At 45.6% G+C, this 22,527-nt stretch overlaps 1 protein-coding gene across 1 annotated transcript; it reads right to left on the bottom strand.

Moving 5' to 3' along the window:
- Positions 1 to 3,520: 3,520 nt before the first annotated feature.
- DRD3 (dopamine receptor D3) lies at positions 3,521 to 19,930 on the bottom strand. The gene is made up of 6 exons (XM_006112237.5): positions 19,649 to 19,930; positions 9,077 to 9,189; positions 7,718 to 7,860; positions 6,777 to 6,973; positions 5,002 to 5,332; positions 3,521 to 4,319 (listed from the first exon to the last, which is right to left on the bottom strand). Exons 1-6 carry the CDS (start codon positions 19,928 to 19,930, stop codon positions 4,123 to 4,125), a joined length of 1,263 nt encoding a protein of 420 aa, XP_006112299.4. The 3' UTR covers positions 3,521 to 4,122.
- Between the last annotated feature and the right edge of the window lie 2,597 nt (positions 19,931 to 22,527).

Raw genomic sequence — 22,527 nt, 5'->3', positions numbered from 1 at the left:
GGGGAGGAGGTGCCAATCTCACAGGGGTTTTGGGTGGCCAACCATCGTTTTCATGTTTGTAAAGCCCTTTGGGAACTGCAGATGAAGGGTGTTATAGAAGTGCCAATATCATACCAAGCCACAATCTCAGACTGCAAACTTGCTTTGCATTGTTTTATTTGATTAATGCTGTTTCCAAGGCACCTTCTGAAACAAACAGACCCAATGGTGCCAATTTCTTGCATCCAAAAGGACATTAATAGATCTCAGCTATCTAGTCCAAAAGCTAAGGGGAATATTTATCCTTTATGCTAAAGAGAAGGGAAACACTTCCCAAAGCAGTTGTTAGGCAAGGGCAGAACTAGATGGACAGCTTCAAATGACAAGTGAAACTAGAACTAGATGGACAGCTTCAAATGACAGTGACAACACACTGGAGTCTGATCTCAGGAGCAAGAAAAGAAACTGAATTGGTTCCACTGATGACTCAGACTTAATATTGTACCTATGAGTGACTCTGAAGGAAATATGTTGAGATCAGCCAGGGAAGGGCTTCTTGTGAATGGAGATAAGCTCTTGAGATGAGACCCATACTACACAGGACTGATGTGATCAACCTATATAATACAGCAGAGCAACCGTTGCATTCAGGAATGACAAGGGATGATGAATATCCACCAACCAGGGAAGGAAGTGTAAAGGGACAGTAGTCAGCAACTCAGTCAGTCAAAGTGGTCAGGGGCTAGTGGGTTAAATCATTCAGTGATGGTCATCTCGCTGCATCTGTATCTCTTTCTATCTATTGGTTCCCATGTAGCAGCAAGAAGACCATTCATGGCAGAAGATAGAAATATGTGGCTGTCACTCACATTACAGTGGAATCCCAACTAATACCACTTGTTAAATGGCCCTGAGAGATGATAGCATATATTGTAGCTCATTAATTGCCAATTTATTGCTTGTCCTTGGGTTAGGCAGAAAGGCAGCATTATACATATGGCAACCTAGTGCATTTCTACTGATGCAATCTAATTAATTAATACAAATTTCACTAAGGGCACAACTATTCCACCTGCATGAAGTGTCATCACCATAGACTCTGTGTATGCAAGCTATACTATATTGGTATCACAACTGATTCTACAATTATTTAATTTTAGGCACAATTTATGTTTAACAACAAAAAAGGTACCAGCAGCAAAGAGGCTATGTGAAGTGAATGACAGCACTGCTAAGAGTGAAAGGACAACCTAAGCTTTGAAATCTACACTCAGGTCTTTCTATCAGATCCTAAGATAATGTAGACGGGCTGAGTGCTAGTGACTTCAGCGGAGCTATGCTGATTTACACCAGCAGAGGATCTGGCCCTGAGCTGATTTAATGGCTCATTTTATCCTCTTTTGTAGGTTTTCCTACTACACTCCTCTGTAATTTCTGAGTGCTTGGATTGTGTGGTCTGTTTTAACTACAAAAACTGAACTAATTGTAGAGGACAATGCCTCGATAACAGGAAAACAGTGAGACAACAGGAAAACACTGGGTCCTCTGTGAATTACTTACTAGCTGACTTAGGGTGTGTCTAGACTATAGGGTTTTTTCAAAGAAAGTAGCCTTTTTTTAAAAAAAAAAAAAAGTCACCTGCATCTAGACTGCTGTTGCGTTCTTTCTAAATTAAATCGAAAGAATGCCGCAGTTTTTTCGACTGCAGAAAACCTCATTTTATGAGGAACAAGGCCTTTTTTCAAAAGCGCTCTTTCAAAAAAAGGCTCCATTGAATGCAAACAGGGCTTTTTCGAAAGAGAGCATCCAGACTGCCTGGCGACTTGCTTTTTCGAAAGAAGTGATTGCTGTCTAGATGCTCTCTTTCGAAAGAGGCTTATAGTATAGCCGTACCCTCTGTCTCATCAGTAGATTTGCAGGTAGCACTTTCTCTCTTGCTCTCATACACTCTGGTGGGCACATTCCTAGCAGCTCATCAAGACTTAGTACAAACACACTTGCAGGTAGCAATGCACTTTCCACAGTGAGAGAACGCAGCAATGAAAGGATGAGTCAGTTCTCAAAGCATATGCACGGAAGCTAAAGGTATGCCTACACTACAGTCTGAGGTGTCAGTGCAGCACATACGGACAGACCCAAACAAGCTTTAATCTAGCTAGTATGCATGTTAGCCACAGTGGCAGCAGTTCAGTGTAGGCTGTACAAGCCCACCCAGGCCCTGGCTACTTACTTGGGCAACCAGCGCACACTTAAGTTTATGCTATCACAATGGCACTGCTATTGGTACATATGTTAGCTAGGGGCTCATCTACGCACGTTTGTGGCAAGCTGGGCTGTGGATCTACTCTCACTGGTCTGCCAGGGACTAACTCAGCGGTGCACAACATGTGGCGGGGGGGTTGCGGCACTAGGCCAGCTGCCATTTTGTTTTCTTGGCTTGGTGTCTGACATAGTGCAGCGGGGAGAGTGGCAGGGGAGCGGACCAACACTTCAAATTAAAGGGACCTCAACAAAAATGTTTCAGCTGGCGGGTTTTATTTTTTTTGCTCAACCAAAATTTTCCTGGCCCTGGGGGTCGCAAATTAAAAAGGTTGAGTATCACTGGACTAACCTGCTGATGTGCATTAACAGTGCATGGAAAACTTAACTCATGGTAGGCTTGTCTGGGACAGGGTCACACCCCATCTTGCTGCAAATGAAATGTGTGTGTGGATAAGCCCTAGATGACAGCTAACTTGAGTATGTTTACACATGCTGGAATCAGACTGCCCATCACACTGTAGACTAGTGGTGGGCAACCTGTGGCCCGAGGAGTGCATGTGGCCCATTGGGGCTCTGTATGGCTCAAGAGACATTTTGTTTACTGTTACCTATGTGCAGGGCTGCTGTATTCTGCTGGTTTTCGTACGCATCGTTTTTTTTCCTGTCACCATTAATGTGCTTGCACTTAAAGCAAGGGCATGTGAAGTAAGGTGCATGCTGATTGCATGCAACATTGTGAGAGCTGTGTGCTCCCTCTGCACCCAGTCAAAACGCTGCCATGGTGCAAGCAGCACTCGTGGCCCACTCGCTAGCCTAGGTTGCCCCTCACTGGTGCAGAAAGACTCCAAGTCTCCCATGTATCTTCTATAGTCCTAAAGACTAGAGATGCCTGAGGACTCTTAGGCTACATCTACACTGCAGGCTTTTTGTGCAAGAATGGCTGTTCTTGAGCAAAAACTTGTCCGGTGTCTACACTGCACGCGCGTTCTTGCGCAAGTAAATTTACAGTCCAGTGTCGGAAAATAGGGCTTCTTCCCAAAGAGTTATTCCTCTCCCCACAAGGAATAAGCCCTCTTGCTCAAGAGCTCTTCCACAAGAAGGCAGTGTAGACAGGCAACATGATTTCTTGCGCAAGAAAGCCCTATGGCTAAAATGGCCATCAGCTTTCTTGCGCAAGAGCGTGTCCACACTGCCATGGACGCTCTTGCACAAAAGCACATCTCTTCCACAACAGCACATGGCAGTGTGGACGCGCTCTTGTGGAAGACCTTTTGCACAAGAACTCTTGTGTAAAACAGTTCTTGCGCAAGAAGCCCGCAGTGTAGATGTAGCCATAATGAGGACACACTGTTGTGATTAATGTTCCAGCATGTGCTTGTATTCGAATTGGAGAGCCACTGAGGTGGGTGCTGATGAAGTTGCTTCTTTGGCTCTCTACCTCCCCAGAAACTTTAGTTATGCTTTTGAGGAAACCTTAAGCAGTTAAGGGAATCCACGTGAGAGCTTTGTGATTCAGCGAATGAAGCCCAGCCAACCTTCTCCCACTCCCATTTGTTTTGCACTAGTTAGGGTAGGTGCTCTTCATTCCAGAGAACACAGCTCCTGACCTGCTAGAGGATGTGGGGTCAGGCTGCTTTCTAGTGGCTACAGCTTGCAGGGGATAGAAACCCTGATAGGATAACGATCAATGGCAATTCTTCTTTAGCTGAAGTATTTGAGACTTGTGTGATAGAAGGCCCTGAATTCTCCTCCCGCTGATGGCTGAAAGTGTTTAATCATACGGCCTCTCACGATGGGACAAATCTCAGTAGATTCCCGCCTGCCTCACCCTTCTGGGTTTATTATTAAATCAAGCCTTTGTTCTTCCATGGACCGTCCCTGTCAGCAACACAAGATCTTGAGGAAAGCTTTGCGGAACTCGGTGTTAAAAGTTGTGTAGATGATGGGGTTGAGAGCGCTGTTTACATAACCAAGCCATGTGGTGGCACTATAGAGCTCTGGGGTGATGTGACAAGCCTGGCAGTGGGTGTTCAGGATGTGGGTCATGAAGAATGGCAGCCAGCAGACTACGAATGTCCCTAGGGTTTAAAGGAAAGATGAGAGAACACATTGACTTTGGATTCATGCTGTTGCTGTGGGCTAAACGTTGCCCCCACTTATACCTATTCCAGACTGTGTTCTGCTACATGTGTGACTGGGCAAGTCACTTCACTGCTCCATGCCTTAATTTCCCCTTTTGTAAAGTGAGGTTCCCGAAACCTACCACAATTATGTTTCCTATATGCACATGTTCACCAACTCAGACGGGTTCCTGCTCTTTAAGGCTCATGTAATTCACTAAACTACAGAAACCAACAGAAACGTAGAGTCTGATTTAGAGAGAGAGAGACACACTCATAATCTAAGGGACTTTTCTTATAGACACACACCTAGGATGATGGTGGTAAAAAATAAGCGATAATCAAAAGAATCACTGTCCAGATGGGCTCCCAAAAGTTGGGATGACTATCCAGAACTTTTAAGTAACCTTGCCCCTTGCCAGTTTCTTCTGCAAAAGAAGAGATCTTTCTGAATTTGGTGGAGCCACGACAATTCACACTGGCTGGAGCTTGCAGTTACAAAAGTCCCTTATATCACTTCACGCCAGTATTTTGAATGTCAATAGCATCTATCATGTGACGATCTGGAAGCACTCTCCAAACACACAGCCTCACTGAACCCCACCCCAGGATATGGTTAAACAAAATGCCCCTCACTCACCAAGAACAATAGCCAGCATCTGTGTGGCCTTCCTTTCTCTCAGCTGTACTGTCCGGGGCTGCTGGCTCGCTAGTCTCAAAGAGGTCAAGGTTTTGCCATTGCTGAGTTGATGCACCTCCAAGCCCTGGTTGCTGCTTCTCCTCTCCTCTTTTAGCTCATTTCCATTGGTCCCCACCCCGGAGAAGGAAGCTTGGTGGCAGAAGCTGCAGTACTGCTGCTGATCAGAGGGGGTCAGCAGCTTCTTTTCGGGAGAGAGCGCTTGGACTGGGGATTTTACCTGCAGACGGGCTGAGAGAGGGTCATGGTGCAAAGATTTCCTCTCTTTGTGCTCCTGAAAAGGAGGAATCCACAGAAAAGTCAGGCGCTATGGGTGAACAATACCGTGCCAGACCATATGTAAGGTGGGGCTCAGAGGAGCACCTTGTTCCCTTTTGGTGGCAAGCAGTAGGCCTGAATCAATGCCTGGGACGCAAATTACCCAAACTTTGGGGAGATTCAGATCCATTCTTGGAGCTGGAGCTGAACTTTGCACCCTGTCTCACAGTGGGACAACCTGGAATCCTGAATATCTACTTTGCTCCGAGGCCTAGATCCTCAAAGGTGTTCAGACTTCTAACGTCTATTAGTATCAGTGGAAGTTAGGAGACTATATTCCTTTGTGGAGCTATGCCTCAGCTTTATCTTTAATGGGATGGACAAGAGACCCAGATGTGAACCTTCCACTTCCCTATCACCCGACTTTGGAGCGTATTATGCTTAGTGGTATTCCCTGCCTCTCCTCATCCATATTTTCCAGTTGTGAGTAGGGTTGCCAGGTGGTTTCAGAAAACATACAGAACAACAACAAAAAAAGCATGCCAGGAAAAAGTTTGTTGAGCAACAAAAAAACAAAAACAAAACAAAACAAAAAAACACTGTGGCCCCTTTAAAAACCACGTGGTGAGGCTTTTTGGCCCTAACAGGCTGATGGCAGCCACCCGCCATCTTGCCTCTCTGCGCCGGGCCAAACAGCTCCCCCGTAAGCACTAGGGTTGTCAGGCTGCTTCCGTATTGAGCTGGACAGCCTGGGATTTTTGCCTCCTGGCTGGGAAAAAATCAGAAAGTGCCAGAGAACAACAACAATAAAAGGTGTCCAGTATTTTCTGAAATTTTTTACCAGACAGGAGGCGAAAATAACAGACTGTCTGGTTCAATACCGGACACCTGGCAACTCTAGTTGTGAGAAAACCTCACATGTTAATGTCATCTTGTGGAGTCACATACAGAGCAGAGCAAGCAGAATTCTGTAGCTGTTTGCCCCTTGGAGCCTGCTAGGTGAGGAGCCCGATAGCAGTTTACAGTCTCTGAGGCCCTGATAATTCAAGTATCCTTAAACAATGAAAAAAAAGTCAGCATGCGTCAGGGTCATTCTGTCACCGTTCTGAAAAAAACATTGATTTGTGCTGTGCCCTTTTCTGCTGTGATGGTCTTGGAGAGTGGAGATATGGGTACAAGTTCAAGAACAGCATCCTCCCCTTTGAGGACTGGGCAAGGCTTTGCATAAAGCCCATAATCTGTTGAGCAACAGGAGGGATTTTTCTTCCTCGGGGCCTGGCACTGAATGTCTTGACTCCTACCCCCTCCCTGACTGAGCAGCAAGAGCCGAACTCAGGTTTCCGATGTAGCAATGGAAAGTGCAAAGCAATAGGTCCTCAGGGTCAGTGCAAGGGATGGGAGGGGAGGCAGTGAAGGCCCTGACATTTGATGAGTTCACATTGCTTTCACGTGGGTCTTACTTGCTGTGTGTAATGGGCTTTGACACTGATGCTATGGCTGCCCTGCCTGGAGAGGCTTCGTTTCCTCTGTCTCTGCCTCAGCACAAAATAAATCCGGACATAAAGCAGCAGAGTGACCACGAAGGGAAGGTAGAAGGATACCACTGAGGAATAGATGACAAAATCAGGGTTGGATATGGAACAGACACTAGGATCCCCTGGAGGAAAGAGAGAGAGAGCAGAAAGAGGTTAGGCTGCTATGCACTTTAGGATGTTTTGGTGCACATCAAGGTGAACCAGTGTATGGCTAATGGGCCAAAAGTGGCCTGTATTTAATTCAGCTTAGGGCAGTGTTTCTTAAACTGTGTTCCGTGGCACACCAGTGTGCCGTGAGGCAGTCGGAGCTGTGCTGCAGAGAACAACAGATTTCAAAATGGCCACCCCTAAAGGGGCAGGCAACTTTTTTTTTTCTCGATAACTTTCCCTCGACTCTTTTTTTTTTGTTCAACAAAAAATCCTTGGTGTTCCTCATAAAAAATTATTGTTTGGTGTTCCTCAGTCTTAAAAAGTTTAAGAAACACTGGCCTAGGGCCTACATCACACAAATACAGCTCTAGAGATATAGGTCAGCATGACAAGTTACATCTTGGCCTGTCTTGCCTGCCTATCTATCTGCTCATCACAGTGGTATATGAATGCCTCCACTCTCTGGGTAAAGTCTAGGGTGAGCTGATCAAGCACAGATCAGTGGACTAGAACAGCAGCAGGTCCCAAAGTCCAATGCCAAACTGCAGAATGTCCTCAAATATAGGATCTCCTTGCGAATTAAATCCTTGCCCTTATTTAGATGCAGGATTTGTAGCTGTCAACAGCTGCCTTTGACAGACTTTGTAGGCCACATTTGGCCATTGAGCCACACTTTGGGCACCCCCCATATCTAATCCTGCTCTGGAAATTGTTACCTGTGGTATTGAAGCCAAACAGGAGGGGGCAGGACACAGCAAATGCCAGCATCCAGACCATCCCGATCATAATGGAAACCCTCTTGCAGGACTTCTTCCCTGTGCCGCACTGATACTGAACTGGCATCACCACAGCCGTGTACCTGCAAAAGGAATCCGCTCCAGAGAGGGAAAGGAGGTGGAAAGGAAAGGAGAAAAGGATCAAAACAAAGGGCCCAGATTTGACAGGAAGGAACAAAGGCAGTGTGGGAATGGGAATAGGATAGTGAAAGTAGTGGATATAGGAGAGGGGGAGAGAACCAGAAGATTGAATAATGGGAACAAAGTTTTAAAATGGCAGTAAGCAGGGTGGGAACAGGAACAACAGAAACAAGAGGAAAGCAGATGGTCATTTATCATACCAAGGATAAAATGTTGATTGAACAGCTGATATTGCCCCAGTGGTGAAACAGAATGTTAGAATGGAGGCTGCCAGCTGCGGATGCCATGAGAACTGGGGAAGCTCTCACATCTGGAAACTCAGAGCATGAGCCAACTCATTGATCCTGTCAATGATATCCATGAGAAGACTCCCACCAACTTCAGTGGACTTCGGACCAGGCCCCCTATGAGGCTGGTTTTGCACGGTTTCCTCTGAATCATCTCAGAAGGGGAATGGCAGGATGTGTTTCTAACCCCCAGCGCCAACCCCAGGGAGCTTCAGTTCCCTAAAGCTGCATCTCCCGAGGCCTCTGCTGAGTTTTGTGGCCATCTTTATCACCAGCACCCAGCCACAGATGCTCACTGGAAGTTGTTTTAAATAATAATCCCTTGAGTCCCACAATATAACCAATCATCTGCTCCACTTCAGGGTGCATTACAACTATGGCAAGACCAGAGAGCATGTCAAGATAATTTTTCTCTTTTTTTGCTGTGTTTATGAAAACCTTACAGGGGAGACTTTCACAGGCAAAAGGCACTGTAAGTGCCTGCTCCCATTGAAAGTCGATGGGCGTTAAATGCCTAACTCACTCCCCCCTCTATTATCGAGGCCTGGGATGACACCCCCGATCATTTTCCTTGAACAAGCTGTTTCTTTTCCTCTGTTTCCCTGCCTTTTCATAGCTCTTTCCGGCGGGGACTGTGCCATCTTTTGTGTTTGCACAGCATCTAGCACATGGGAGGCGTGATTGTAGCAGCAATACTAGTTTTAATGATGATGGTGGCTGGAGATTTTTAAGAAAGGACTCTCGTAAGTGTCTGGTGTTTAGACAAGATATCGATACCCAACCATTACGCAGGCACATCCAGCCTGCTGTCCCTTCCAGGCCCAGTGCCAAGACCTACCCCGAATTTCATGTTAATCTTCTTGGCTCCTACCTGTCAATGCTGATGGCACAGAGGTTTAAAATGCTAGCTGAGCACATCATCACGTCCATGGTGACAAAGATGTCACAGCAGGCACGGCTGAAATTCCAGACTCCTCCAGTCACCTGAGCATCAATTTCAGAATATTAGCCTTGCTTCACACTGGTTACTAATGTATTGCACTTCTATTCACCCTTCCATCTGAGGATATCAAAGGCCTGTAGGAACATTATTGTTGCATTATTATGCCTTTTTTTACAGAGGAGGAAACCGAAGCCTGAAATGTTTAAGCAATTTGCCCCAAATCACACAGTAATAGACCAAGAATAGCACCCAGGAGTCCTAATTTCCCATTCCACTGCTCTGTGTGTTCTGCAAGGAAATGAAGGTGAGAAAATTAAGAGAAAACTGCCCCTGCGTCAACATGTTAGCATGAAGACAGCCTTGGAAATTGAATTACAACTGATGTAATACATAGGTCCTCTGTTTAAGGAAAATCGCAGACAAAGCAAATAAAAAATGAGTGGCTAAGAATATTTCCCAGCTTGGTTTCTGGAATTATTACAGAGCCAATGAATTGGAAAAGTGACTCTGTTGCCCAGGGCTTCTGCATATTCATATGTCATGCAGATTCTTCTGGGATCCAGTTACTTCTCCAGGATCTTGTCTGAAATCTTATTTTACTTGTTCTAAAGAAGGGCCTGAGCTGCCAATGTTATTAGATCGGAATGTTATTAGATCTATTTGAATGTTATTAGATCTGAATCCAAACTTTCCCAGAATTCAAAGGATGGTGAAATTTGAGGTTTTCTATTTTCCTTTCCTTTACATTTAAAATATAATGTTGAATATGTGCAATAATGTTCTGGAGGTGACCAGTAATGGGTAAATCGTATGCTCAGCCCAACTTTTCAAGATTTTAGTGAGAATTTTTTTTCAAATTATGCACACAGTGTGGCATATAAATGCCTGTTTTATCTAGCTCAGCACCAGTGCAGAGGCTCAATTACAGGATTATAATAATGTCATCTTTACGTGCTAGTGTCAGGAGGTTGAATCTACAAGAGGAGCTTTGGGAATTTTGAACATACCAAAGGTCAGATGTGAACACCTCCTAGATTTAGATACTGAAGAACAAGCCATAGCTCCTTGGATCATTCATTGTCTCCAGAGTTGTAATAAAGACTCATGTCACTGATTCACCTCTGACAGTGAATCCAGGCAAGATAGACAGATTGCCACCTCCACTGGCTAAGTTGTAAAGCACTAAGGATCATTAAGCTCCGTGGAGCCCTTGAAGAACCGTCCATTATTGGACCTGTAATGAAATTGTTGCTAGCAGATCCTGAACTGTGATCCACAGAAAATCAAGGGCATACTCAGGATCACAGTTCAGGATCTGCACGAGTCTCATCCACTTCAATGCAATGACAGCAGTAATGACCAGGAGCACTTGATCAGGCTGTTGTGACCTTTCCTTTCAGATGTGGTTCATTGCAATGTGCTTTACACCTGAAAACCCTTTGGCCAAATCAGCGAAGTGCAGAATGTGGCTGCCAGCTCTTTGAATTGGGGCTTAGAGAGCACATTGTCCCTGCTGCTCTGTGATCTGGACTGGCTCCCAGTTAATTTCTGGGATATGTTGGGTTTAAATGATAAATCCTCAAACAGGATGGGGGTGCTGGTTATTGCAGCAGCTTCCTCCTACCATGGGCGATCTCTTGACAGCTCTGATCAGCAAAGGTACTCAGGTTTGCTATCCCCCAGTTGACATGGAAAGAGGATGGAGGTGGGGCATTTGACTCCAGAAGTAATTTTCTTCGTTGTTCCACAGGAGCCAGAAATTGTTAATTTTCAGGTCATGGTACAAAGACCATCCATTCTTCCAGGCTTTTTCCTGGGGAGGAGGGAAGTTGAGCGGGTGATAGAGAATCCAAGTCCAGGTGAGATCAGGAGGTGTTGGATCTGGACATTGAGTTATATTTTTACACTGACACCATTTTTAGATTACTCAAAAACAAATTAAATGAATGTTGACCCTAGAGGGGCCAGCTTTAGGGCTGACAGGGTTGTTCAGGCTCCATTGTCCCTTCAGTCCCTGAACTGTGTGCTGAAACTGCCAGCACGGAGTGGCTACTGTGAGATGGACAGCTGCCCACTACAAAGTGTAATAAGTCAGTGAAGAGCAATTGGATTTTAACCAATTGTTAGTCACTGCTGATGAATGGCTTTTCTCATGTGTAATTATCATTCGAACCAGCAACCTAGCACTTCAAAGTCTCTGTAGCTAGCATAGGCCTCTAGCACTTCTCTCCCTCCCCCAAGCAGCTAATGAACCTAGCCTCCTGATTGGTTGAAGACTCCAACAGGCACTTTCTTAACACCTGGAGCAGGGCTGGCTCTCTAGTTGTTCAGTACAGCTCTGTACTTGCAGCTGTGTTTCTAGTGCTGGTGCCTGCTGTGTCTCTGGTTCTGACTCTTGGGCCTTGCTTCTGGCTTTCTCCCTGGACTTGGTAACTGGGCTCCTCATTTGGGTCTTAGCCATGAGGCCTGATCAAGCAGTAAGCCAGCCGCCTGTCCTGGCCATTAGGTAAGGCTGCCCACAGCATGCTTCTTAAGACCTATGCCTTTCTCCATGCTGGAAAAGGGAGAGGGAGCTTTCAAAAAATAAAACCAAGTGACTGTGTTACCTATGGGAGCATGGTATGGCTGTAATAATCACCTCTGCTTCCCAGCTATTGGGCTGGAGTGAGGTCTTGTTCCCCAGCTTTTGCTGCCTTAGTGGCCTGTGTAGGAGAGGAAACCAGGAAGATGCTTGGCATCCGTAAACTAAATATAATCAGATGAGCAAAGGATGGCACAGTTAGTGCCAGGGTCTCAGTTTATCCTCCGGAGCAGTGGTTCTCAAAGTGTGCTCTGTGACCATCTTGCAATGGCCTTGGCCCTCTCCTGCAGTGGGGAGCCTGTGCTGGTGCTCCAGCCACCCACCACAGCTTGCAAAGTTGGTGCGAGTGTGCCATCCTCCTGCTGTGTGGGAGAGGGGGAGCCCCAAGTCTTGTGGGTCTGATCTGGCTTGTGGAGGGAAGGAAACGGCTCTGTGCACTGCCACTCCCGGCTGGGGAAACAGCCATTCCCCAGCTCCTACCGCGTTTTAAATTGCAGCACGTTAGAAGGGTTTGGTCCGGGGACTGAGTCAGGTTATTTGCTCACCCAGCTCCTCCTAGTCTCTTCATTTAAAATGTAGTAGGAGCCAGGTGGGCAGGCAGCCCTGCTTAGTCTCTCCTTGTGCTGGGTCTGGGACCAAATCCTGCTGTGACTCTGCAATTTAAAATGCAGCAGGGAGCAGGCTGCCCAGCTCTTGCTGCATTTTACATTGCAGAGCCACAGCAGGGTTTGGTCCCAGTGTGAGCCTGGACTGAGCTAGGCAACCTGCCCAGCTGGCAGCAGCCCCTGTTGATAGGAGGTCCCAGCAGGGAGTTGGGACCTCCCACAAACAGGGGCTGCTGCTGGAGCAGCCTTCCTCCCTCCTTTTGCCCCCCCCCCCGCACTGCTGCCTCTGCAGCAGTGGGGAGGGAGGTGGCACCACAGACAGTGCTGGGGGAACTGGCTCCTGTTCTCTCTCTTTTCCCCCCCCCCCCCTCCCACCTTACTGCCTCTGAGATAGAGGCAGCAAGGGAGGGGGGAAATGTGAGTAGTTGACTCAACTAGTTGATTACTCACTTAGAGCCTTAGGCCAGACCCCTCCCACCTTCACCCTGCTCCTATACCTTCCCTTTCACCCAGATCTAGCATTCCCTGTCCCCCTTTAGACCCATTTTGTCATCATGGGTGGCTATTTGGAGGTCCGTGGAAAGGTTTGTGTTGAGCAGGGTGGGCCATGAGCCAAAAACTTTGAGACCCCCTGTTCCAGAGGGGAAGCCTGTGGGGAGAAGTAAGGAGGAATCCAAATTCTCATTGCAGGAGGTTAGATTTGCCCTCCTTTTGCAGAAGGACTGGGGGTTCAGCTTCCAAACTCTGCAGATTTCCTGAAATCCAAGGGGATCCTGGATATCAAGCAGACATTTGCACTGGCCCCCTGCCAACCTGCCCTAGCTTCCTGATAAGCATGGCTTCAAGGACTCCTCAAGAGACAGCTGCATCCCCATAAGGGGATGCAGCACAGCAGAGCGGCTCTGCAGGAAAGCTAATGAGGAATCGGAGTGTAATTAATTTCCCTTCCCACTTCCTGTGGAGTAAGTATGGAGTGATGGGCTCTCTCTTATCCCCAGTCTGCATCCGAACTTCCAGAACCCACAGAAAGTGATGCGTGAGGTCTGAAGCACAGAATGATGGTGTTACGAAGGTGGCTTCCTACCCCTTGATGGGCAAAGGTGTCCAATTCCCTTCCTCAGGAACACTAACGCAAGGTCAGTCAGTAAGTGGTGCTGTTGTTAATCTTTGCTTCCAATGTAACAGACAGTATGGAAAGTGCAGAAATCTAGAAAGCAAATGAGGAGGCAATTCTCTGAAAGGAAACCACTCTGCTGCTTAGGGATTTTAGTTACCGAAAACTGCTTAAGTGACTAGAACATTTAGCATCTGTTCAACTCCCTTTCAAAGTCCTACTGCCCAATATCTGAAAAATCTTGTTGTTATTCACTAGCTGTTTTGTGTTTCCTGTTAGCATTCCAGCAGTCTCTCAACCTTTTTTTTTATAAAGTACCCCTTTAAAAAACCCCAAAACTATAAGTACCCCCAGTACCTACAGTTTTCAGACACACAAATATTTTTCTACCATTGCAACATATTTGTTTAAATAACTTAATTGTAGCCGGGTGGGTGATGACATTTTTGGGTGTAAAAAGTACAAAAATAATAAAGCACTGTAGAACTTAAAACAATTCAGTTTTCTCCAAACTTCAGTTATGTTGACGTATCTCCCCTCCCCCCTCACACACACACTTCTCTTGAGCACCCCTAAGGGTACTCGTACCACTGGTGGAGAGACACTGCCTGCAGAGATGTGCAAACAGGTTAGAAACAGAGCTGGGCTAAATACAGTGTTCTATTGTGCTAGCTGGTGCTTTTCATGAAAGCGAAGATTCTTACCTAATCATGAGTCTCCTGGAGACCCACAAGATGAGAATCTTAGTTTTCATTAGGGGTACGTCTAGACTACATGCCTCTGTCACCAGAGGCATGTAGGTTAGGCTACCAGGCATAGGAAAATGAAGCGGCGATTTAAATAATCGCTGCTTCATTTAAATTTACATGGCTGCCACGCTGAGCCGACAAACAGCTGATCAGAGCGATAGTCTGGACGCGCGGGTGTCGACATCAAAGGCATTTGTCGACCACCCAGGTATACCTCCTGGGATGAGGAGGCGACAAATGCCTTTGATGTCGACACCCGCGTGTCCAGACTACAGCGCTGAGCCGACAAACAGCTGATCAGCTGTTTGTCGGCTCAGCTCGGCAGCCATGTAAATTTAAATGAAGCGGCGATTATTTAAATCGCCGCTTCACTTTCCTATGCCTGGTAGCCTAACCTACATGCCTCTGGCGACAGAGGCATGTAGTCTAGATGTACCCTAAGTTTCTAGCCCATATGGCTGTGGAGAAAAGCCTGAAAGCCCCGATGGTTCAGATTATGATACTAGAAAACAGACTCTGCAAGTTATTTTTTTAAATCTAAATTTGTAAGCCGATGTAATGATATTTTGAGACCAAACTAATGATTTTATTGTTAATATGTGAAGTTGATAATATTGAAACCCTTTTTGTAATTCTGTTGTAAAAGTTATCTGGTTTCACAGTTTGATGCAAACACACAACTCATTGCAAGTCTGTCGTAAGATCTGTGAGGGTTCAGAAGCCTTTCACCAGAAGTCAGGGGTTTGCATCAAAGCCAGGTGCAGATGACACAGTTGGCATTTGTATGTCCAATGTGGTAGCTTCCAAAGTTCTGGGCTCATTAGCACAGAATGCTGGGAACATGAACCACTGGAAGTGAAAAATGAAGAGACTCTTGGCAGAAAAGACTCTGAAGTGCAATCTCTCAGGGTCACACATTCAGACTAGACTGACTACATACCGAGATATCTAGCATATCGAAGAGGGGCGTCTGTCAGATCAAAGTGATGGGTTGAAATGTGTTCTCGTTTGTCCCAATCAGCACTTGTAAATGTGGAGTAACTCCATTGAAGTCAAGAGGAGTTACTCAATATTTATCCAGGGGTAGCTGAGACCAGAATTTGACACAGATTATTACATCTGAAAAAAAAATATAGACCTAATTTGCTTTTTTGCTATGTTTGATTGTTCTTTATTTCTATTCCATTTAGCTTCATTAATGAAACTAGAATTTGCCAGTTTGCCTTTCTGGTTCACATATGCTAGTGGGATATTTATGACCTTCCTAGTGTCTTTCATCTGAGGATCTCAAAGCATTTCATAACAATTAACTAACTTAGTCTTCACAATCACCCTTGTGAATTAAGTGGGTATTAACTCCATTTCACAGATGGAGAACCTAAGACACACATGGGTGAGTGGAAGACAGGCTTCTGAGATCACATAGTGAGGCAATGACATGCTTGGGAATGGAGCCCCTAGGTGAAATCATGGCAAAACTTGTACTGGCTTCAGATTTAACTACCTGTCCAATGCTTTATCTGCAAGACACAATGTAAGGTTTAGATTTTCCAACACTGTTGGAAATATTGCAGTGAAAGGTATTGAATTGATAGCCATGGAGAGACCCAAAAAAAGGTAGAAAGTATAAATGGAAAAAAATTAATGTGAATGTCTCAAACAGTTTGAATGATAGGGTTGCATTCTTATATAGAACCAAATAGTATGTCTATCTGCAGATTTGGGAAGTTGTATCTGGGCATTGATTCCCTCTCAAGGAGTCCAGGAGCAATGATGAACCGCATAAAAACACGAATTTAAGAGTTGCTTTGATACCAGGGAGCAAACATGCACCCTTAGTTGAAAGCTATTGTTGACTTGATTTTCTACTTTATTGTGCTTTTCATTGTCAATTAGTCTTATCTCTCTTATTCCAACTTGGCTTCCACCATCTGATCTGCATCTGGACTGCAAACTCTACCAGATACTGGTGATAGCTACCTTCTGCATCTGGGGAAAAGTTGCTGGGTATCATTGGTATTCTGATGTTTGCCTTTACAGAGCTATAAGAGATGAAAGACTGTGCTGTAGGACTCCAGGACAGAGAGGCCATCAAAGGGACAAACAGTTGCCCACCCCCAAAAGCATAGTATGCCCACACCTTGAATACTACATACAGATGTGGTCGCCTCATCTCAAAAAACATATATTGGCATTGAAAAATATATTGGCATTCGGAGAAGAGCAACAAAAATGATTAGGGGTTTGGAACAGGTCTCATGAAAAGAGATTAAAAAGACTTTGACTTTTCAGCTTAAAAAAGGGGGGGATATGATAGAGGTCTATAAAATCATTACTGATGTGGAAAAAGTGAAGAAGGAAAACGTATTTACTTGTTCTCATAACGTAAGAACTAGGGTTCACCAAATGAAATTAACAGGTAGCAGGTTTAAAACAAACAAGAGGAAGTCTGTCTTCACACAGCACACAGTCAACCTGTGGAACTCCTTGCCAGAGGAGGTTGTGAAGACCAGGACTTTAACAGGGTTCAAAAAAGAACTAGATAAATTCACGGCGGTTAGGTCCATCAATGGCTATTAGCCAGGATGGATAGGAATGGTGTCCCTAGCCTCTGTTTGTCTGGAAATAAATGACAGGAGAGGGATCTATTATGATGATCTGTTGTGCTCACTCCCTCTGGGGCATCTGGCATTGACCACTGTTGGCAGAAAGATACTGGGCTTGATGGACCTTTAGTCTGACCCAGTATGGCTGTTATGTTCTTATTCTGAGATGTCAGACCATTTCATCTACCTCTGTGGCTCCAAAACTACATGGAGGTTCCACTCATGTGAACAGCAGCTCACTATCAATAGGATGAAAGGGTGAGGTTTTTTTGTTTTTTGAAGAATCGATCAGTAAAGGGGACTGGACCTTATTCAGTTCCCTCAGGAAATCATCAATCACTGCAGTGAATGGATGTTTTCTGTGCCTAAAAACCTGACTGGCAGGGCTCCAAGAATTTGAGGCTTTACAATGCTGCCATGGTTGGCCTGCTACCATCATCTCTGAAGCTTTCTCAGAAAGGGATGGTTATAGGCTGAATGACATTGGGCAAGGACAATAGGATCCAGAGTTAATTTCTTGTGCAGGGATCAGGGCACAGGTTGGGTGAAGGCTGCCTATTTATAAAAAAAAAAATGTTACCAAGTGCTTTGGGGTAACAAATGACTTGTAATTATAAATCCTTCAGTCACCTTTGGTTGTACCGTAAATCGTGACACACATGGCAGTAGGCTTCTGATGTGCCTTGGCTGTTCCTAAGGGGATGCAGAGCCTGAGGCCCTGCCCCTGCTCCACCCATGCTTTGCTCCCTCCCTTGAGCTTCATTGGCCCAGGGGATATGGGGCATGGCATGGGGAGGCAGCAGGGGTCCCCCTCGGCACTAAGCATGGCAGTGGAGAATAGGAGCAGCCTGGCAGCCTTCTCTGCCCCATTGTTCTGCCCTCCAGCCTGCTGTGCTCCGCTTCTCCATGGCAGCAGGAAGTGGAGGGCCCTGGGGCAGGGGTGCTCTCCTGCCCACTGCTGTGGGAAAATGGAGCACAGATCTCCAGGGAGAGGGTGGCATGGCAGAGAAGAGCAGACTGCCAGTCTGCTCCAGATCCCACTGCCACAATGAGTATGGGGGGTTGACCCCTTCTGCCACCCTGTGACAGGCTCTCTAATCCCCCAGGACCCTCCTTTTAGTAGGATAGTTGAGGCTTCCATCATGGGGACCCCCCCCCCCCAAGCCTGGGGCTGGGGCAGCCACCCCAGTTATTTAGGGTCTATGTTTGCCAAGACCAGCTATCCCTGGTCTTGGCAAACATAGACCCTAAACTGCATTGTTAAACAAAATGCAACAGTCACCCTCATACTAAGGAATGATACTCACAGGTGGGAGATTGAAGCCAACAGGTTGGGTAATCTACAAACAGAAAAATCCACCTTCTGTCTTTGAGTTTCTCACTTTTATATTACTAGATGCATAAAAGTGCTGTGTAGTGATCAAAGTAATAGATTGGGAGTCAGGAGGACTCCTGAGTACTCTTGGTAGTCTTCCTTTGGATAAGGCACTTTACTTCTGTGTTCCAACAGTGTAAAGATTTTTTTTTGTGCTGCTACAAAGTGGACCACCTTCCCATTCTTAAGCTGTTCCCACAAATAATTCTGCATTGAGATAGAATTCACACTCCAACATGCCTCAGATCCCTGATCCATAAAATGTGGATAACACAAGGACTGCCAAACTCATTAATGCTTACAGAGCACTCTTCATCCTGGGATATCAAGATACTGTATGTGCAGATTGTTACTGGTCTGAAGTGAGGAGAGTTTTCTAACAGCATTTCTCTTCCACTATTAAATTCCATTCATCTGGTCTCTCTCTCCTGAGCATTTTTTTTCTTTATTACACTTTATTTTGCCCCTCTTTTTTTCCCCCCCCTCCATTCCATCTGTTTTCTCCTTTTGAGATCATAGATATCACACCTTAATACTAGATATCCCTTATGTTAGCAACGGGATAGTTTTATACAGATTTTTCTTTATTTTGCTATTAACGTAATTACAAATGTGATGTGGCATGCAACATGGTATTCTGCCATTTCTGATCCACTGTGATGTGTCAAATGACCATCGGTGTTGCTATTCATATCACCTCTGAATAGAGCAGGTTCTTCATGGTGATTGTGCAGTCCACATCAGTTTAGGAGAATGACACGGACAATTTAAAGGAAACATTAATGGAATAACAGCCTCCAAAACCTTTGTAGGTTTAGCCGGTCTTAATGACTATAATCAATGCACATAAGTTACAATTGTTACATATCTCATACGTCGTTCTCTCTGAACTTGTGCAAAAATAGCTTTAAAAAGCCCCACATGTCACAAACCATCATGGATTTCCATCAATAAAAGTGAGTGAGCCAGGAGTGGCCCAATAGTTTGTGCTCTACGCTTCTGTATGAGGGAGCTTGAATTCTAGGGTCTGATTCTCCATTGCTCTGCACCACATGTAGTCATTTACACCCATTCTAAGCCAAAAGGTACAATTTTCTATCCATTTAGCATTGATGTGTTTGCCTGCAAGGGAACCAGGACAATGGAAAGTCAGGCTTCCATCTCCTCCCCCGCTCTACCCGCCTGTGCTAGCAGGGCTTAGAAATTATTGCCAGCCCCAGCAATAAACCCCATTAGCTCTCTGCTACACTTTGTAGGAAATCTGTATTCAGCTTCTTTCTCCTGGCCTCTTGCTACTCTAGCTCACCAGAAGGTGGGGCCAGTCTGGACCTTGGGCTCAGCTTGTGAAAATACAGGAATGGGGAATGTTCAACAGTGATATTCCTGCCTGATTCAGGAGAGGCCTCTGTGTAAATGCCCCAAAGTGGTGATGCTATTTAAACACAGCAGTGTGAGCTAAGATGTACTCACCTCCAGGTATACCACCCACGGCATCACCAGCATGGCCACCAGCAAGTCGGCTACAGCCAGGCTCACCACCAGGTAATTCGTTGTGGTTTGCAAGGTGCGTTCTCTTAGCACTGCCAAGCAGACCAGCACGTTCCCAAAGACGATGGCCAGAATCAGGGTGCAGTAGCAGAGGGGGTAGTAGGTATGGGAGTGTGGCAGGCCAGGCTCTGTCGAGTTTTCCTGCTGATGTGCGACTGAGCTAGTGATGTTGAGGTAGCTGTTGACTCTAGCGAAGAGCGCCATTGCGAGGCAGAGGGAGAGCTGAAAATAGACATTGAGCAGCAATAATTTTATCTATGACCTGTCTTTCATCCAAATGCTTCCACAGCCCTCTACAGGCTGAGAGCCAGACCCTGAAGCCTTTGCGCAGGTGGAGTTCTTGAAGTGAATGGGAATGTTGCCTGAGTATGAACTGAGAAAAGGATTCAGGATTTTAAGCTGCTGTGTTGATGCAGCTAATGCATGTTTCCTCTCCCAATGAGGTGGTCATGTGGCATGGGGCAACTGTTTAGCAACCTGTAGCAACACTGCACAACGGCATAAGAATTGGTTGAAAACACAATGCAACTGCGAGAGCAGGGGGGATCCAGGAGGGCAGACTGTATTTATAAGAGCAAAATTTGGCCAGAACCCTGAGGGCTAACCTCTCTTCAGCAAAAACTGCTATGGACTCTCTGCATGTGATCAGGATCTTGGTTGTATAGTTTGGCTGAACAATGTTGCTTCCAGTATCAGGAACACTCTATAGTCATAGCTGATCTTAGCACTGAACCTAAATCAGAGGGAAAGATGCTAATTTGCAAACAGGGGAAGTTGGGAGGGAGTTCTCCAGGTTAAGGAGGCGTGATTACGGGACCTTTAAGGTAAGTGCCTGGCTGTCGTGTGTGTTTTTTGTTCAGGGGTTACTTGCTGGTTGCTAGAAACTGTGTGCTGAGCTGGTGTCTGTCAATTCAAGTGCTGAGCTGTTTGTTTGAAGGACCATGTGCTGTGGCCGGCAGTTGGAAGCTGTGTGCTTCTTAACAAGGATTTGAAATCTAGAACCCTCTATTCATTGGACGAGCCTTAGCTGGGGGCGGGGCTATCAGGAAGGCCAAGGCTTTATAAAGCCTGTAAGTAAGTGACTAGAGAGCTTCAAAAAGATCTCACCAAACTAAGTGACTGGCCAACAAAATGGCAAATGACATTTAATATTGACAAATGTAAAGTAATGCACGTTAGAAAAAATAATCCCAACCGTATGTACAATATGATGGGGACTAATTTAGCTACAACTACTCGAGAGAGAGATCTTGGAGTCATTGTAGATCGTTCTCTGAAAACAGCCACTCGGTGTGAAGCGGTGGTCAAAAGCAAATAGAATATTAGGAATCATTAAAGGGATAGAGAATAAGACAGAAAAATATCGTAATGCCTCTATATAAAACCACAGTACATCCACATCCTTCAGATGTGGTCACCTCATCTCAGATATATTGGCATTGGAAAAGATTCAGAAAAGGGCAACAAAAATGATTAGGGGGTTTGGAATGGGTCCCCTATGAAGAGACACTAAAGGGACGGGGACTTTTCAGTTTAGAAAAGAGGAGACTAAGGGGGGGGGGAATATGATAGAGATCTATAAAATCATGACTGGTGTAGAAAAAGTGAATAAGGAAAAGTTATTTATTTAATTATTGCCACAAGATAAGATCTAGGGGTCACCAAATGAACTTAATCGGCACCAGGTTTAAAACAAACAAAAGGAAGTTTTTCTTCACACAGTGCACAGTCAACCTGTGGAACTCCTTGCCAGAGGAGGTTGTGAAGACCAGGACTTTAACAGGGTTCAAAAAAGAACTAGATAGATTAATGGAGGCTAGGTCCATCAATGGCTGTTAGCCAGGATGGGTCAGAATGGTGTCCCTAACCTCTGTTTGTCCAGAGGTGGGTGACAGAGGAGGGATCACATTAGGAGAGGCATAAGGATCTTGCGCAAAAAGGAAACGTCCATGCTGTTTGGTTTGCGCAAAAACCCCCTGCGCAAAAATGGACCTGAAGAAATTATGCAAACGAAGTATGAGAAAATGCTAATCTGCGCTTCATTTGCATTGCCTCTTCAGGCAAAGCATGCACTGTAGACAAAGTCCTAGAGAAGAGCTTGTACCAAGAATCTGCACCCATGTCCTAACAACATGGTCGCCAAAGGGCCAGTACAATGTTAATGAAAAGCTGAACAACACTGTATTGGAAATGGTTTTACTAGTAGAGCTAAATTGCTATTTTAGCTCCTTCTACCTTTGCATGACAATCTTGACTTGCTTCCTCCCCGTTATGCCAGTTGGGGGGCCCCAGACAGCTTTTGCCGATGAGAGAGTGACCTTCAGTCTTGTGCTGGAACGTTATCCCCTTCCCCAACGTACCCACCCACACTGCCCTGCTATTCCTGGTATCCCCACATGCAGCTCTACCAGTGTCACCTCCATCCTGACCTGTTTCTCCTTCCCTCCTGGCTCCCCACGTGGCTCTGGTAGCATGCCACACACCGGATCTGCAGCACCCCTTACTATTCCAGCCCGAAGCCTATCTTGAGCTCAGATGCCCTAGCATAAATTATGCTATAGTTTGTAGTGTGCAATATGGACAGATATCAGCTAGGGACTCCTTAAATAGGATTAGTCATTTCCTCCATGCATATGCACACAACTGCTCTGTAGGCTAATGGGAGCACCCGGAATGTGCATGCAAAGAGACAGCTGTGCTATCTCCTGTAGGGGGAGAGCACAGCTGGAGAGTGGACAGACCTTTCAAGTCCAAGATCCAAAGCTACAAGAATGTACAGAGAATTACATCAAATCAAGGAA

Source organism: Pelodiscus sinensis, chromosome 1 (assembly GCF_052426305.1).
Source record: "Pelodiscus sinensis isolate ZL-2025 chromosome 1, ASM5242630v1, whole genome shotgun sequence".
NCBI classification, from domain to species: Eukaryota; Metazoa; Chordata; order Testudines; family Trionychidae; genus Pelodiscus; species Pelodiscus sinensis.
This window is presented reverse-complemented; position numbering and strand designations above follow the sequence as displayed.

Excerpts from the sequence above, each read along its gene's own strand:
- DRD3 (XM_006112237.5), bottom strand. The coding sequence starts at position 19,930 with ATGGCGCTCTTCGCTAGAGTCAACAGCTACCTCAACATCACTAGCTCA. Across the intron at positions 6,974-7,717 it reads GTTTGGCTTCAATACCACAG|GGGATCCTAGTGTCTGTTCC; the intron begins GTAACAATTTCC and ends TCTTTCCTCCAG. Across the intron at positions 5,333-6,776 it reads AAGCCCATTACACACAGCAA|GAGCACAAAGAGAGGAAATC; the intron begins GTAAGACCCACG and ends CCTCCTTTTCAG.